At 51.5% G+C, this 14,175-nt stretch overlaps 1 protein-coding gene across 16 annotated transcripts in view; it reads left to right on the top strand.

Annotated features, from left to right (window-relative positions):
* MICAL2 (microtubule associated monooxygenase, calponin and LIM domain containing 2) overlaps positions 1–14,175 on the top strand; it is a 225,088-nt gene that overhangs the window by 94,637 nt on the left and 116,276 nt on the right. For all 16 annotated transcript variants that reach the window (XM_058688266.1, XM_058688267.1, XM_058688270.1 and 13 more), the window contains 8 exons: positions 73–228; positions 3,462–3,562; positions 7,868–8,125; positions 9,458–9,573; positions 10,439–10,565; positions 11,355–11,445; positions 12,526–12,673; positions 13,857–14,056. In XM_058688266.1, coding sequence (XP_058544249.1) covers positions 73–228; positions 3,462–3,562; positions 7,868–8,125; positions 9,458–9,573; positions 10,439–10,565; positions 11,355–11,445; positions 12,526–12,673; positions 13,857–14,056 — 1,197 coding nt within the window. The remainder of the gene's footprint in view (positions 1–72; positions 229–3,461; positions 3,563–7,867; positions 8,126–9,457; positions 9,574–10,438; positions 10,566–11,354; positions 11,446–12,525; positions 12,674–13,856; positions 14,057–14,175) is intronic.

Here is a 14,175-nt window from a genome sequence, read left to right on the forward strand (position 1 = left end):
CCTCAGTAATCTTTTTCATTTTTCCCACCAAATCCAGAAGAAAGACTCCCTTTTTCTCTTCGCCTCATGCAGGGTTCCGAAGAAAAGAATTCCGTGGGAAGCTGGCTATTGCGATCACTGCCAACTTCATAAACAGAAACAGCACAGCTGAGGCCAAGGTGGAAGAGATTAGCGGGGTGGCTTTCATCTTCAACCAGAAGTTTTTTCAGGACCTTAAAGAAGAAACAGGTGGGACCCTCACCTTTCTCCAAACCAGGCCATGTCCATGCTGGGCTGTCCCAGTTTTGGGGATTGGGAGCCTCACTCTGATAAAGCGGAAGCCCAGACTTCTCCTTAGGAGAGAAATGGGTAGGATTCCTTCAAGGACAAGGGCAATTCTTGAGAAAAAGTTCTGGCTGTTGTACATGAAAATGGCTAAAGATGGATTTACTCAGTCAACGTTTACTCAGTGCTCATTACGTGCCAGTATCAGTATAATGGGATACAGAGTTGAGGTTGACATGGTCCCTTCCCCAAGTGGATCCTTGTCCAGTGAGGGACAACCATCCTAATGCAGGGAGGTTGGTCTATGCCCACGTCACCGTGAGCTTCAGAGAGCCCTCTGAGGAGGGAGCCAGTAACCTGAGGTTAGCCCCTGAAGAAGTGTAGGTACTTCTGTGCAGTGTGCCAGCCGCCCTTCCCCACCAGGGACATCCAGGGATGCCCAGGGAACGTGTACTCACCCCAGCGCATCAGTGTCCCCCAGCTGTGGGCCTTGAGGAAAGAAGATCCTCATTCCGTTACTCAACAAATATTTATTGACTGCCTACTGTGTGCCAGCTGTTGTTCAAGGGCCTGAGAAAGAGCGGTGGGCAAAACGAGACCCCTCTCTTGGAGCTTATATATTCTGCTGGGGGAGACCATTAATAAACAGACAACTAGTACGTCAGGCAGTCAGAAAGATGGTGCAGAGAAATCCAGCCCAGGGAGGGGAAAGAGGGGGGAAACGCTCCTGCCAATTACGGAAATCCCAGATTTTTCTTTTCACCTGATTTTAAGATAGGTATTTCTCCTCGAAAGGCAGTGTAACAACAATGTTGGACAAAATTTTCATACCAGAAGTCAGTCATCCACACCGAGTATCACCTAGCACAGAAAGAGTTCTCATGTTCACATACTTCTTTTCAATAATCGTCTGCCCGTAGCCCCACTTTTCACAGGGCTCTGGCTCTTCTCGGGGTGTCAATACTCTTTGTGAATCTGATTTTCTCCTCCAGCATCACATTTGAAATATTGTCCACACTGCAGCCAGGTCCTCCTGATGGTCAGTTTTGCAGCCATAGAATAGCTCATTAAGTAGATGCACTGTCACCGCCTAAGCATTTAAATTGGAAGCCGGCAAACTATGGGCGGCCACATGTTTGTGTTGCCTTCGAGCTAAGAATGGTTTTAACGTTTTTGAATGGCTGAAAAAAAAGCAAAAGAAGACTATTTTGCAACAAATCGAAAGTTACATGAAATTCCAGTTTCAGTGCCCATAAATGAAAGTTTCTTGGGACACAGTCACACCCACTTGTTGACGTTGCTACCTGTAGCCGTGAGTGGTTGTGGACCCTGATGGCCCACAAAGCCCCAACTACTTACTATCTGCCTGTTACAGAAAAAAGTCTGCTGGCCTCTGGTATAGACCTTCCAGTTGTGCACTGTTACAGGTCAAACTGCTCCCCGGGAATATTTCAAGTTAGTTTCTAGGAATGGTATTCCTTATTGAGCCAGACTGTGCCACTCACTGGCCATTATGATGTGTGCCCGTTGGGTGATCCTCTGAGTTTCACCACAGTGGCATGATTTTATTAGAGCGGGGTTTTTTGGTTTCTTTTCTTTCTTTTCTCTTCCTGTTCTTTTCTTTTCTTTTCTTTTCTTTTCTTTTCTTTTCTTTTCTTTTCTTTTCTTTTCTTTTCTTTTCTTTTTCTTTTTTTTCTTTTCATTTCTTTTCTTTTTCTTTTTTTTTTTAGGATTTTATGTTTTATTTCTTGTTTTTTTTTTTTTTCCTAAATATAATTTATTGTCAAGTTAGCTAACATATAGTGTATATAGTATACTCCTGGCTTCGGGAATAGATTTCCATGATTCATCACTTACATACAACACCCAGTGCTCATCCCAACAAGTGCCTTCCTCAATGCCCATCACCCATTTTCCCCTCCCCGCCCCAGCCCCCATCAGCCCACAGTTCTCTGTAGAATGTTTTCATTCAGCGTATTATGTTCTTCTGAATGATTTAAGAATTGTCCAACCCTCCCTTCCTCTCAAAAACCAAGAAGATAAATACTTCAATAAACCACCAAATATGAATTATGACAGGACATTGAGTGTGTTTTTCCAAATGTCTCAGTGAGTTTCCTTTACATTTCGCTGGGACGGTCACCTTTGGCCATTGTTTCACAGTGCCCCTTTCACAGTGACACGGATGAATTTCCTCTGATTCTCAGGGGAGCCCTCTGCATTGATGGCTGTTTCCTATTTAACGGTAATAAAGGGGTTCCTCTGGTTACCCAGCACACCTCTATGTCAGCTGCTGTTAAAGTTGTTACGTGTCTGTTCCTTTCTCTCCAAAGAAGCTAAGCCAGTTCTCAAATTTGCACGTGCATCAGAATCCCTTCTCGGGCTTGTCAAAGTGCAGATTGCTGGCCCTACCAACAGAGTTTCTGATTTAGTAGGTCCTATGTGGGGTTCTGATCATGCACACTTCCAAGTTCTCAGGTGATGCTTCGGCCAGGCACTACGGCTTTGTTTTAAAAGCAGAAACCTAGTCTCTCGAGTGTTTTTGCATTTGCTGGAAAGTACAAAAAGATACAACCCAGCCCTCCAACCTGACTTGTTCCTGCCAGGACACCTGGGTTTTCCCACACACAGGAGAACGGGAGAAACATGGCTTAGCACAGCCTTGGGAGAATTGACACCACTCTCTGACTCTGTGGTCACATGGAGGGCACGGTGGCAATTGGGAATCAGACCGTCTGGGGTTCAAATCCCGGGACTACTGTTGCTTTGCTGCTATGCTGTGGACAACTCTTGGCCTTTCTGCAGCGCTTAGCTCTAACTTGGAAGTGCTGGTCCACAGCCCCTAAGGACTTTGAGGTTTTTTTTTTTTTTTTTAAAGCGCTTTAATCATATCGCAATATATAAATATACCAAATCAATGTATCGTACACCTTAAACTTATAACATGTTACATGTCCGTTATATCTCAATTGAAAAAGCACATAGGGTCTTAGTGGGGCTGTAAAAGCTAGCTGTGTGGAGTTAGGTAAATTCTAGCACTCCGTTTTCTCTTTCCCAGCCTTGTGTGTTTTAAAAACTTGCCCAACATGAGTATATGCAGGGAAACAACGGCACCTGTAATGCAGCAAAGTAGAGCTCTTGGCATACAGCGATCACTGAGGGAATCAAACTGAGTCCACACATACTTCTCTCTGCAGGGATTGATCTGGAGAACATTGTTTACTACAAGGACTGCACCCACTATTTCGTCATGACTGCCAAGAAGCAGAGCCTGCTCGACAAAGGTGTCATCATTAACGTACGTATCTCTTGGCTGGGGTGTCCTGTCTTTCCCTTTGTGACCCAGCAAGTGTGGGAGCAAGATGCCGTCCTGCCAGAAACCGAGCAAAGCGGGAGGCAAGAAAAGGACCAGCATTTTCCTTCTGCGTGGTGTCGTGTGAGTGTTGAGTGAAGGAGCCGATACAGGCAGAGGTGTTTCTGCAGAACGCTGGGGGGTGGCGGTGGGGGCTGAGACCCTCCCCCGCTTGTTGGTGTGAGCCTTTGCCACCGGGAGATGGGCTGAGTCTTCTCCTTCTCCATGTCTCATTCAACCCTGCTCCCTTTCCTGGGAGGTCTCATGTCATTCGGAGGCAGCTGTGGGCTCCTTGTCCGAGTGGAACATGGAGACAACATTCACTGGTGAATTTCACATGTGGCCCTCTTGTCGTAATGTCCGGTGGAACTCTCTCTTCTCACAGGCACAAAGGCTCAACTTGAATCTTGGCTCTGCCACGGATTAACTCAGGACTGTGACTAAACGCTGCTTAACTTTTCCTGAACTTCGGTCTTATCTGTAGAACAGGAATAATGGTTTCTGTCCGAAAGGGTTGTTTGCAGGAGTAAATTTTAAAAGGTATACAGAGCAACGGGCCCCATGCCTAGAGCATATAGGGGGTTTGTAGATTCCCTCTATCATTTCTGTCTGGTTTGGACACCTGCTTTTTGGTCCTGCTGGCTTCCTGGCCTCTGCTTCCTGCCTGTGCATCTTCATGTTTAAACCGAGTACGAGGCTAGAAGAAAGGAGCACACAGAGTGGTGGGCCCTGGGCTGGAAGCTGCTTTGGGCAGGTCCAGAGCCTCTGTTCCTGCTGCCCCTGCTGTAGCCTCAAGATCACGATCATGCAGTCCGAGGTCAGCCTGCTCTCCGGGTGGTGGCCTGCAGCTCAGGCGGCATGGTGACTATTCAGTGTCGCTTGTCGAAGAAGAATGTGCCTGTCCTCTGACCACTTTGTGCTGGCAGCCGGCCGGGTGGCATTAGTAACCCAGCCCTCCCCTGGGCCTCCTCTGCGTGGCTCAGGGCTTGCTGAGAGCCTGAGTTGCAGACAGGAGGCTGTGAATGGGGTGGATGGGAGTTGAAAGGAACCGACTGAACACAGCCAGCAGATGTGTGAGCAGTGGGTTTTGGCATCTGGTGCCCCACGGCTGACCCGGTCTGGGGGAGGTGGGGTGGTGTCCCCTTCTTTCCTTTATTCCACGGGCATCCCTCCCAAAGTTGCCTCCTCCATCGAGAGGCCAATGGCAGGTAGTGAAGGACTATTTGGGGTCTGGGGCTTGAGGAACAGTGGAAACCTTTGCAAAGGAGGGGCTGAGGAGGCTTTTGTCAGCACCCACCTCTCACCATGGGAAGTCAGGCAGAATTTGACATGGGTTTCTTATTTCACTGGCTGAGTACTCCAGCCTGTGGGACACTAAGGTTCCCTCAGGGCATCCCAGGGCATTTGTCCAGGCCACGGCATGTTGCTCATGGTGATTCAACTCTTTGGCAGTTGTCAAAGCCCCTCCATACCCCCACGTCCCTGTCATCACACAGGTGGGCAAGCGTGACTCACTCTAACCCCATAATGACCGTGGAAGATCTGGGAGCAGATCCCAGGCTCGTGGGTGTCCTCACTGGGGCTTTTTTTCCCCTCAGAGAGTCCAGGGGCATCTTCTGAGCTGGTGCTGAGGGGCTTTTAAGATAAGACAGGAACTCTCCTCTAGAAGTTCTAGCCCACAGGCTGGATGTGAGAGGGCTGGAAAGTTCTTTGGTTCAGGAGCTCTGGCCAGGAGTCTCCATGTGCCTGGCCAAGCTCTGTAGCATTTGCATAGCTGGGAGCTGGTCCATCTACCCCGAGCCACTCAAATTAACATTCTTGTCATGCTCCCAGAGGAATGGCAAGTCCTCTCTCATTTCCTCTCCCTGCATGGGTCAGCATCTTTCTGGAGGCACACAGAGGTGCTGAGTGAATGTGTGTTGAATGACTGACTGACCTGCTTCCCCACCTATTCCTACTGACCTCTGGTCTTCCATGGCTACTGAAGGGAGAGTGAAGTTCCTCCTCAGGAAACGATGGCTTTGGGCTCCCAACTCTGCCCATCTTGCTCTCCCTCACAAGGAGGGTGGCCTGTCATCCTGGCGCCCTCTCTGGGTTGGCCCACATTCATATAGGCGAAGGCTCCTGGATATAGCAGGCTTGGTCTCGCCATGGGGGGAGGGAGCCTTGTTTCCAGGTGGGTGAGGCGAACGTACATCATAGCTGGTCTCCCAGTGCTGAGCCCAACCTCATTCGAAGCCATTGCCTGACCTTCTCTTCTGATCTCCAGCCTTCCTTTGAGCTCAGCACAGGGGTGGGGAGGTAGGGGTGACTGCTCTTCCCATCAGGTTCCCTGCCCTGTACTATTCTTGCCGCGTCTCTCTCTACTGTCCCTCCTCTCTGCTGAGGACGCAGCCTGTCTTCAGTACCTATGCGTGTGGCAAACGGGGCCCACCTTCATCCTCCTGCATCTGTCTTAATTTAAAACTACTTCTCCAGGCCTGCCCATTTCGCTTAGGGTCCCTTCCCACCTTTCTCTCCATTGTCTTTGTTTTCACCCCCTCCCCGCTGCTCCCTGTCCTGCTTCTGTACCGTCCCCTCACCTGGGACCTCCTGCCATACGAGGTCCCGTGGCTCCTTCCAGCAGCCCTGGGCCGGGTGGGCTGTTACCCCAGCCCAGCCCTGCAGGTCCCCACACCCCTGTTCGGGACACCAGCACCAGGTGTGACCACACTCCCCCATCACCCAGCCCACCTCATAGGCGTTTGTGGGCCTGCTTTGAAGAGGGAGTATTTTCAAGACCTCTCCATTCACCCTTCCCCATCTCATCCCCACGCTTGTAAGGGAGGAAATTGGTCATGTGACTGGAGGAGCAGGTAGGAGAAAGGAAAGGTGAATGACAGGAGCTCCAGCCTGAACGCCGTGACCCGGCAAAGCACCCTTGGGCCACTGCTGGGTGCAAACTGGGTGATGCACTATGGTGTGAACATATGAGAATTTCTGCGATGAGGTATTTGAAATCACGGCTATGAGGAAAATGGACACAGTAGGTCGCTCTGTTTGTAGATGTGGCTGTGCCTTCCAAGACCTTTATAAATACTCCTGTTGGTGCCTCGGGGTGGGGAGCAGAGGTCCAGGGACGCGCTTCCCCACATGCTATGTTTGTGCCATCGTGAATTATAGGGAATGGAAATTCCCACTCACTTTGCTCTTCTCACATGCCAGGCGTCAGGCTGGGGATTTTTATGTCTGCGACTTCCCTCGGTCCTCACGGTATGAGGTGGATTTTGTCATTCCTGTTTTACAAACAAGAAAACGGAAACTCAGAAAACTTTGATAACTTGCCCAAATTTACTCACTGCGTAGCAGGGGTGGACTGTGACCTGATGCTCTGGATGGTCCCACCAGTTCCCGCCCGCACTCCACCCTCCTCAGGATCTGCACTTCTCTGCCACCTTTCGGGAAAGATAGTCTTCTGGTTCCTTAACCACACGAGGAGCAGATTAGACTCGGGGGGACATGCTATGGGGCACTGCCGGAGTCCCTCCAGGATGGGTATCCTGGTGCTGGGAGCCAGTGCCCTCCAGGGCTGTAGCAGTTAACACTGTGAGAGCAGAACAGGGCCCTGAGCAACCCTCAGCCTGGCCAGAGAAGAGATAACTGATTCTGCAGAGACATTTCAAGAGTTATGCCAGTTACCCATTTCTTTTCTGGTCCTGTTTGCCCACTAAACACAGTATGTCTGGACCATATTATTAGCTCAGCTTAGTCCGCTATAAAATCACTGTTACTTACTTGCTCTTTTGTCTTTTCATTTTTGCTGAAAGTTATCACAAGAACCGGCCATATGAAATTTACTTCCGTGTTTACCACAAGACCATTACTGAGTAAACTGTTCATTGCAACACTGTGTTCTCTGTCAAAATTCCTACGTGAGACAGTTCTTTTAGAATTTAGTGCCAGGAAAAAATTGCCTCCCCTAGGAATTTCTATGCTTCCTTCTTTCTGATAAGGAAAGCCTTGCCATACATCACATTTCCCTTTTGCTTCGGATGCCAGGAAGCTCAAAGTCAAGTGCGATGCTTAATCACAGCTCTGTTGGCCCATACAGAGGGCTGATTTGGTTCCTCTTGATTCCTTTGGCCCTGATTTTCTGTTTTGATCAGCCTCGCTGTCCAAACCCATTCCAAGTCCTTTTGCAAAGATATGGGTATGAACACTTGCCCTTTCCAGGGGCAGATTGCAACATTTTGCTCCTGTTCTCCCCCCCAGGACTACATCGACACAGAGATGCTGCTGTGTGCGGAGAATGTGAACCAGGACAACCTGCTTTCCTATGCCCGTGAGGCTGCAGATTTCGCCACCAATTACCAGCTGCCATCGTTAGACTATGCTATGAACCATTATGGGCAGCCCGATGTGGCCATGTTCGACTTCACCTCCATGTACGCCTCCGAGAACGCGGCCTTGGTGCGCGAGCGCCAGTCACACCAGCTACTCGTGGCCCTGGTGGGCGACAGCCTGCTTGAGGTAGTGCCCCCCATTCCCGGTAAAAGACCGATCCCTGCATTTATGGTGTGGCCAGCAGCCTGTGCTGTCGTTCAGCCAGGGGACGGACGGGTGCCCTGCCAGTGTGCTGGACTCTGCCAAGCCCGTGCTGGTCTCCAGCTTGCACCTGTCCTTTGACCAAATACAGAGAAGCTCATTCTATCTTCCTCTCCTACCTCTGGGCTCTTCGGGCCGACCTCTTTGTCAAAGTACAAAATCGGTCAGCCCCGCTCTGGACTTCACAGGCTGGCCTCCTGAGAACATGCACGCCCTCAGCTGGACCATAACTTCTTCCTCGCTTGGGGAGCTCTCTCTGGGGCCTTGCAACATGGAGATTGTAGAGGGTATAAGAAGGCATATGGGGCCCCAAGTCCAGTTTCTGTCCATGGCCTCCCTGCTCAAAGTGCTTCCCAGAGAATCAGCAAATGCAAGGATCCTTAGATAGAATGTTTTCAGAAGGGTTACATTTTTATCTTTAAAGTCAGCACTAACCAAAAAAAAAATGTGTGTTTATTCCAAGTAAGAGTCAAATTCCAGACTATGCTTTGGGTGCCCATGGGACAGTTCAGTTAGAACTTAGCTCGGTCAGGGGCACCTGGGTGGCTCAGTCAGTTAAGCGTCCGACTTTGGCTCAGGTCATGATCTTAGGGTTCATGGGTTCGAGCCCAGCGTTAGGCTCTGTGCTGACAGCTCAGAGCCTGGAGCCTGCTTTGGATTCTGTGTCTCCCTCTCTCTCTGTCCTTCCCCCACTTGCGCCCTGTCTCTCTCTCTCTCTCTCTTAAAAATAAACGTTAAAAAAATTAAAAAGAACTTTATTTGGTGAACCAGCCCTTGCTCCCCGTGGTGTGTGGGCTGTGACCTGCCCCCCCCCCCCGTCTCCCTTCTCAGCATTCTCTCTTGCCACCCTCCTCTGCTCCTCTACCGGGCACCGTCATTTTCCAGCCACCATGACTTTGCCCATGCTATTCCTGAACGGATCAAGAGGAGAATCCTACCCATTCTTTAAAATCCTCACAAATGCAACTCTTTTGCGAAGTATTCCCTGATTTCCATCGCCTTCCCCAGGGTGGGGATTTGCCTGTGCCTTTTGTAAGCCCCAAAGCAGTTTTGCTGTTCCTGTGATACAGCACCCTTTACACGGGACTTTGTGCTATAGCTAATTGTGTTTGTGGTGAATCCTAGGGTCTGTCCTGTCACCCCTCACCTGCTCCAGTGCCTCGCAAGGGCCTGGCAAGCCCCAAGTGCTGGATAGAATGGGAAGGCAAAGTGGGGGCCTTTAGAATTAACGGGAATGTTCCACACTTTCTTCTCCAGCCGTTTTGGCCCATGGGCACAGGCTGTGCACGAGGCTTCCTGGCAGCCTTTGACACGGCATGGATGGTGAAAAGCTGGGACCAGGGCACCCCTCCCCTGGAGCTGCTGGCCGAAAGGTGAGTATCGGTGGCAGGGTTTCGGGCTGGGGGCAGGGCTAGTTCCAAAATCAGACAGGAAAGAGAGCAAGGCTGGCCCTTAGGCGACTCCCGGATGAACCTGGGATGACTCTTTCATTTGCCTTCCCACACGGGCCCTGATTTGATCCCCAGCATCCCCAGGAAAACTTTCTCTGTCATGCTCTGCCCTCTTCAGTGACTTCTTTCTTGGGGCCAGGACCTTACGACCTGAATGCAACAGGGAAATCTTGACCTGGAGTGGCCCTGAAGCTGGGGTTCCCAGCACTGCCCGGTCACTGCAGAGCCAGAAGAGGTTTAGGGGGAAGCCTTCACTGCAGCACTGAGTGTCCTCCTGTGGGGGCTGGATTTCTGACCTCCCAGGCGTCTTCTGCTGCTGAGATCCTCTGGGGCTTCTGCCCAGACTCCTGCTGCTGGCCACGTGGCTGTAACAGCTGGTGGACTGGGGGAAACCAGGGCTGGTGAATGGGACAGGCCTCTGCTGGTCTTGGGTGTGGAGGCCAGTGGTCATGGGGGGCAGGCCATAGGACGCAGCTTAGCTGAGTGGTGGTTATAGCAAAACCACAGGTCCCTCTGCTGCCAGCTGTGTGTCCCTGCCCTCTTCTTGGGGGAAGAAGGCCAGCGCCACTGCCTGTGGACCCCCCTCCCACCTCCTCTCCAGCCCTTCGAATCTCCCCCACTTTGTGGATCCATGAGGAACCATGAGGGCCAGGCTTTGAGGGGAGGAGTATACAGACATATCCAAGGAGCCTTTAAGAGCAGAGCAAGGGGTGGGGGGGGGGGCGCGCAGACAAGGGCCTGAGGCTGCCCTAGCAACCCCTGACCCCTGGGCTTTGCCTCATCCTAGAGAAAGTCTCTATCGGCTGTTACCTCAGACTACCCCAGAGAACATCAACAAGAACTTTGAGCAGTACACGTTGGACCCAGGGACACGGTACCCAAATCTCAACTCTAACTGTGTCAGGCCCCATCAGGTAAGTCCTTCCCTGGGCCCTATCGGGGCCACCCGTCACTGAGCAGTGGGTGGGGGTCATGTAAAACCTTGCCACATTCCAGATGAATCACTGGAATCTACTCCTGAGATCGTTGTGACACTGTATGCTAACTAACTTGGATATAAATTTAAAAATAAATAATTAATTTAAAAAGAAAAAAAAAACAAGAAACTTTGCCACATCCCTGGGACTGAGGCCACCAATGCCTCTTGGCTTGGGTGTGGGACCACTTCCTGTCTCCAGGAGAGCTGCAGGAGAAAACTAGAGTCAGTGTGTGTCTAGCCCACAGAAAGAACTAGAACATTTGTGGTGTCCACATCTGCACATGTGCTTATGTGTTTATTGTCACCGCGCATATGCGTGGCTGAGCATGCCTCCCTCAAATAGTCTCCTCAGCCAGCCATCAAGTCCTTTCAGTTCGCAGTCCAACAGTCCCTTTTGCTCCCGTTGACTCAGAAACACACAACTGCCAACTTCTTCAGGCAATGGTACGAAGAATGGTGTGATGTTCTTAAAGTTAGCCAATTACATTTTCTCACGCCTGAGTCCCCCACATTTGGGTGGACAACTGGGTGGGACCCGTTGCTCTGTGTCTCAGGTTCCCTGGTTCTCTTGCTGAAGGCCATGCCCTCCAGGGAGAGAGGAAAAGATAGATGGTGGACACTGGGTAGAGGCTGGGTCAACCCTGAGACTGGCTTTGGGGGAAATACTGGTGGGCAGCTATGTGGTCTCTTTAAAGTCAGCACTAACCAAAGTGCTTGCTTGCAGGTGAAGCATTTATACATCACTAAGGAGCTGGACCAGTGGCCTCTCGAGAGGCTGGGCTCAGTGAGGAGATCCGTGGGCCTCTCCAGGAGGGGTAAGCAGCCGACCCGGGTCCTCGGCCAAGCTGCTGGCGTGGGGGTGGGGTGGCCGTGGGGGCACAGACCCTGCAGTCCACTAGGCTATTCTGCTATGAGCTGTGTGACCTTGGCCAGGGACTTCTCCTCTGTCCTGCAGCGTCCTCTTCTCTAAAACCAGGACAGCAACAACGCCAACTGTAGATGGGTTGGAGAGGAATTAATATGCATGAAGAACTTAGGACATGAAAGTGAACTGGGGAACTACTTTATTGGGGCCTTGCTTTTCTTTCCCTGTTGTTTCTAGTGTGGGGATCTTGTCTCCCCAGCTAGATAAGAAGCTCCACATGCTACCCTCTTTTCCTGATGGAGGAAAGGGATAGTTACACGATCCATTGGCCTCGCTCAGGTCCCCGTCCTGCTGAAAGAGCTCTCTGGCTTCTGTTGCTTGCCTGGACCCCACATCCTCCCAGTCTCTGGGTGCACACAGCCTTACTGGCCACCCCTCCTTCCCTTCATACCCCACGCCCCACTGCTGCCACCCCTGTAACAAGCTGTTGCACGTAGCCTGGCCGGCCTTTGTAGATTCTTGCCATGGCACAACCCTCTTCTGTCTTCCCAGAATGCCTTCTTTTGTCTGATGAATCCCTAGACACTCCTCAAGCAGCAAGTACACCTGCTCCATGACTCTCACTTTGGCGAGTTCCGCTGCCCTGGCAGACGAGGAGCAGACCTGCTCGCGTGCCCCCTGTACCCACATCTCTGCCATCACAGCATGGTGTCATCGTCACCTGCTGCCATGTCTGCCTGCCCCACCAGATGAGATATTGGCAGGGTCTGTCCACACAGTGCTCCCCGCTGTGTTCGTATGTAGCCTCTGACTGGCGCCTGGCCACAGGGGGTCTCAGGGATTCTGCTGCAGGAGAACATGTGTCCTGTCCCAGTATCCTGCCCTCCCTCCCACCACGCTGTTGGCAGGGTGCCTCGGGGCTGCACCCATGCCCTTGGCCCTTGCCTTGGTGCTGTTCTTCCTGGTCCCCAGGGAGGCTGCTGAGACTTCCCCAGAGCCCGTCACCACTGTGTGTCTCCCCTGGCTGCAGAGTCCGACATCCGGCCCAGCAAGCTCTTAACCTGGTGTCAGCAGCAAACCGAGGGCTACCAGCACGTCAATGTCACCGACCTGACCACATCCTGGCGCAGTGGCCTGGCCCTGTGTGCCATCATCCACCGCTTCCGGCCTGAGCTGATGTGAGTCGGGGGCTCTGGTTGAACCTGCCAAGCCCTTCATGGCCCAAAGGGACCCAGGGACAAGGGGGATGAGAGCTGTTCTGCGAGATGCAGAATCTTGGCTCGAAACGTATCTTCTATTGGAGGTTTTCTTAAGTTCTTTTCCATTTGCACTGATTACTCTGTAAGCAGCTTGCGTGACCTGAGTTCCTAATCTGTGAGGAGGAAGAGCAGCTCAGGCCGCATGCGTGTGCCTGTCCCCGCATGTCCTCTCTGTCACTGGGGAAATCGAGCCTCTGCTCTTGGGCGTTCTTGTCCCCACGTCTCCTCTGTCACTGGGGAAATGGAGCCTCTGCCCCTGGGCACTCTACCCACAAGAGAAGAATTCCGGGCAAGACCTCATTCTGGGAACCAGTTTGAGTTTTACAGCCAAAAGAATTCGAACCGAGATGTAGACCAATCAGCTGTGTGGCACGAGGCAGGTCACTTGCCTTCTCTGAGTTTGTTTCTTCGTCCACATATTGGCAATAATGGCAGCATCATTAGGAATGCTGGACACACTTTGTGATGTTGAAGGCCCAATAATACATCTATTGATGCTGGATTCAAATCAACTGCAGAGTAACTGCAGGCCCACGAGTACATTCATCCAAAAGGAGGAAAGGAAACCCACCAAAGGGTTAGCAGTCAATACCTTTAGGAAGTGAGGTTGCTTCAAAAAGGGGATGGGACGCTCACGCTCACTTGTCACTTTATATGTCATATACACCTTGATTCTTTTTCTTATGAGATATTCATGTTACTTTTAGAATTAAAAGCACAAGAACATAAAGGAACTACTTAAAAATAAAGTAGCAAACGGGTGTAAATTATCTTCCCATTGTTCCAGCCCAGGTAGTGATGCCTAAATCTGATTTGGTCCCACCCTGAGTGAGAAGGAGCTTCCCTGGAGAAGCAGCGGGTGTGTGTGTGTGGGGGGGGGGGGGGGGGGAAGGGGCAGTGGGGGGGGGGTGGTGCTGGTGAGGGCAGCAGGAAGCAGGAAGGGGATGATGGGGGCAGGGGCTGGGGCCACACCTCCCTCACCACACCCCTGCCACTGAGACCCGGCAGAGTGTCACTCATAATGCTCCTTGTGGGTAAGTTTGTTCAGCTCTTCACACCCATGTCTCCTGTCCTTGAACTTCACTTTGTTTTGATTCTCCAGCAACTTTGACTCTCTGAATGAAGACGATGCCGTGGAGAACAACCAGCTGGCATTTGACGTGGCTGAGCGTGAGTTTGGTATCCCCCCGGTGACCACAGGCAAGGAGATGGCGTCAGCCCAGGAGCCCGACAAGCTCAGCATGGTCATGTACCTCTCCAAGTTCTACGAGCTCTTCCGGGGCACCCCGCTGAGGCCTGTGGGTAAGGCCCTGCTTTGGGGCGAGACTTTGCTGCACCCTTGGGCCATCTCTGCCCCATGCCCATGTCTGGCTGCTCTGCTCTCTGGTGTCATCTGTTCTGGGGCTGGCCCCTTCCTTTCC

The sequence above is a fragment of the Neofelis nebulosa genome, chromosome 10 (genome assembly GCF_028018385.1).
Source record: "Neofelis nebulosa isolate mNeoNeb1 chromosome 10, mNeoNeb1.pri, whole genome shotgun sequence".
Lineage (NCBI taxonomy): Eukaryota > Metazoa > Chordata > Mammalia > Carnivora > Felidae > Neofelis > Neofelis nebulosa.